Source organism: Mandrillus leucophaeus, unplaced genomic scaffold (genome assembly GCF_000951045.1).
Source record: "Mandrillus leucophaeus isolate KB7577 unplaced genomic scaffold, Mleu.le_1.0 Scaffold87, whole genome shotgun sequence".
NCBI lineage: Eukaryota > Metazoa > Chordata > Mammalia > Primates > Cercopithecidae > Mandrillus > Mandrillus leucophaeus.
Genome location: NW_012109474.1, coordinates 2,461,307 through 2,464,366, shown reverse-complemented (window position 1 = coordinate 2,464,366; position 3,060 = coordinate 2,461,307). Strand labels below are relative to the sequence as shown.

The 3,060-nt window shown below is 40.7% G+C and overlaps 1 protein-coding gene across 3 annotated transcripts in view; it reads left to right on the top strand.

Moving 5' to 3' along the window:
* LOC105531162 (chromosome unknown open reading frame, human C18orf32) overlaps positions 1 to 2,806 on the top strand; it is a 9,470-nt gene extending 6,664 nt beyond the window's left edge. For 2 of the 3 annotated variants that reach the window (XM_011969009.1, XM_011969008.1), the window contains exons 2-3: positions 692 to 879; positions 2,047 to 2,806. In XM_011969009.1, coding sequence (XP_011824399.1) covers positions 715 to 879; positions 2,047 to 2,112 — 231 coding nt within the window. In that variant the 5' untranslated portion in view covers positions 692 to 714 and the 3' untranslated portion in view covers positions 2,113 to 2,806. The remainder of the gene's footprint in view (positions 1 to 691; positions 880 to 2,046) is intronic. The other variant, XM_011969010.1, reaches the window with a different exon arrangement.
* The last annotated feature ends 254 nt before the right edge of the window (positions 2,807 to 3,060 follow it).

The window sequence follows — 3,060 nt, the reverse complement described above, 5'->3', positions numbered from 1 at the left end:
CTAAACGTTGTTGTCTTTCCTGTATCATCAAATTCATAATTAGGGAGCAGCGATTGGAAGTTTGGAGGCAGGCACCTCATTATTATTTCCATGCCTACCACCTATTATTTCTTTATTTTGAGATGGAGTCTTGCTCTGTCACCCAGGCTGGAGTGTAGTGTTGGGATCTCGGCTCACTGCAGCTTCTGCCTCCCAGGTTCAAGCAACTCTCCTGCCTCAGCCTCTTGTGTAGCTGGGATTACAGGCGCACGCCACTATGCCCAGTTGATTTTTGTATTGTTAGTAGACACAGGGTTTCACCATGTTGGCCAGGCTGGTCTCAAACTCCTGACCCCATGATCTGCCCGCCTCAGCCTCCCAAAGTGCTGGGATTACAGGCATGAGCCACTGCACCTGGCCTATTTCTTTACCTTGTAGATAGCAGCTTTTTATTTAGCACTTATGTAGCTGGTACCATAGGAGTACGCCACCATGCCCAGCTAATTTTTTGATCTTGTAGAGGCAGGATCTCACTCTGTTGTGCAAGTTGGTTTCGAACTCCTGGGCTCAAGCTATCCTCTTGCCTCCCAAAGTGCTGGGATTACAGGCGTGAGCCACCACATCTGTCCCCTTTCAGATATCTTAATTTTGGTAAATTCCTTCAGTTACTAATCTGTGATGAACTGATTTTTTTCTTCATATATATCAATAGTTGAAGAGCTCAAGCTCGGGAAAATGGTGTGCATTCCTTGTATCGTCATTCCAGTTCTGCTCTGGATCTACAAAAAATTCCTGGAGCCATACATATACCCTCTGATTTCCCCCTTCGTTAGCCGTATATGGCCTAAGAAAGCAATACAAGAATCCAACGATCCAAACAAAGGCAAAGTGGACTGTAAGGTAAGAACATTCACATGTCTTGAATTATGAGCAGTGAACAGGGGCGGTACTTGGGTGAAACACTTAGATTTTGGAAAGACAAGTTTTAGAACCAGAAGCTTCAATAGTTTGTCTAACATTTGGCTTAAATTAAAGTTTTAAAGTAGGCCTCTGATTAATGCATTTGTCCTTTGGCCAAAATGATAACCAGTATTTCCTGACTGATAAGTGTGATAGTAAATAGCTAATGGATGAGGAGAGATTATACTAATACAATCCAGTTTCACCGATTGATAACTTGGGTAAGAGATTTAATTAGAAGGATCATGGAGATTTAAAAAAAATTTTTTTTTAAATGAGTGGACAACTCTGTTGTCTTTAGAATTGGTGCTTTTTTAGATTCAACTTTGTACTCAGCTGCACTGATTTAGCCACCCTGCCCATTTCTGGAAACAAAATATTTTCACTCTGGAGCTTGTTGTCTGTCTTTAAAGACAATGTTTCTTCAGCCTGGCGCAGTAGCTCACACCTGTAATCCCAGCACTTTGGGAGGTCAAGATGGGTTGATCACCTGAGGGTCAGGAGTTCAAGACCAGCCTGGCCAACATGGTGAAATCCCATTTGTACTAAAAATACCAAAATTAGTGAGGCGCGGTGGTGGGCGCCTGTAATCTCAGCTACTCAGGAGGCTAGGCGGGAGAATCGCTTGAACCTGGGCAGCGGAGGTTGCAGTGAGCTGAGATCACATCACTGCACTCTAGGCTGGGTGACAGGAATGAAACTCCATCTCAAAAAAAAAAAAAGAGAGAGAATGTCTCTTAGTATCTTTTTGTTGTAATAATTTCTTTTTTTGTTTTGTTTTGTTTTGTTTTTGAGATGGAGTCTCGCTCTGTCACCAGGTTAGAGTGCAGTGGCACAATCTCGGCTCACCACAACCTCCACCTCCCAGGTTCAAGTGATTATCCTGCCTCAGCCTCCTGAGTAGCTGGGATTACAGGCACGTGCCACCACACTCAGCTAATTTTTGTATTTTTAGTAGAGACGGGGTTTCACCATGTTGGCCAGGATGGTCTCGATCTCCTGACTTGGTGATCCGTCTGCCTCAGCCTCCCAAAGTGCTGGGATTACTGGCATAAGCCACCACACCCGGCTTGTTATAATAATTTCTAAAATGCTTTTTCGTTTTAGGGTACAGACATGAATGGATTACCAACAAAAGGACCAACAGAAATCTCTGATAAAAAGAAAGACTAAAGCAGTTTTCCTAAAGGACCTCATCATTTAAAAAATGGACCTGATAATATGAAACATCTTCCTTGTAACTGTCTCTGACCTTTTTATCTGAGACCGGAATTCAGGATAGGAGTCTAGATATTTACCTGATACTAATAGGAAATACATGATATCTGTATTTAAAATGTAGTTAGTTATATTTAATGACCTCATTCCTAAGTTCCTTTTTCATTAATGTAGCTTTCATTTGTTATTGCTGTTTGAATAATATGATTAAATAGAAGGTTTGTGTCAGTAGACATTATGTTACTAAATCAGCACTTTAAAATACTTGGTTCTCTATCTAATTCATAGGAATTTGACTGCTGTTTGCTCTACTTTCTTTGGGCTCTTCTAATTTGAGTGGAGTACAATTTTATTGTGAAACAGTCCAGTGAAACTGCAGGGAAATGCAGGTAGACTCTTGGGAGGTAATAATGATGTGAAACATAAAGATATAATAATTACTGTCCAACACAGTGGAGCAGCTTCTCCACAAATGTAGTAATTACTATTTATTGCTCTAAGGAAGATAAAAAAAGATAGGGAAAAAGGGGAAACTTCTTTGAAAAATGAAACATCTTTTACATAAATGTCTAATGTAATTATAAAATGTTAATCCTTACTGCATTTCTTCTGTTCCTACAAATGTATTAAACATTCAGTTTAACTGGTAGTTCTTTTTCTTTTAAAGTCTATTTAAATATTCAAAAGGGAAATTTTTCACTATGTCGGAAGGCAGAATTTGGATGTTGTGATGGGATCTGTGTGGTGGTGGGACAACAGTTACTATTGTTGCCTAAGAAGACACTCCAAAATTCAGTGGTTTTCAGCAGCAGTGACTCGACTGGGCAGTTCTGTGCTGTTCTGGGCTCACTCATATGGCTGGCTGGGCCTGGGTCTGGACCTGGGCACTATGTGATTTTTATC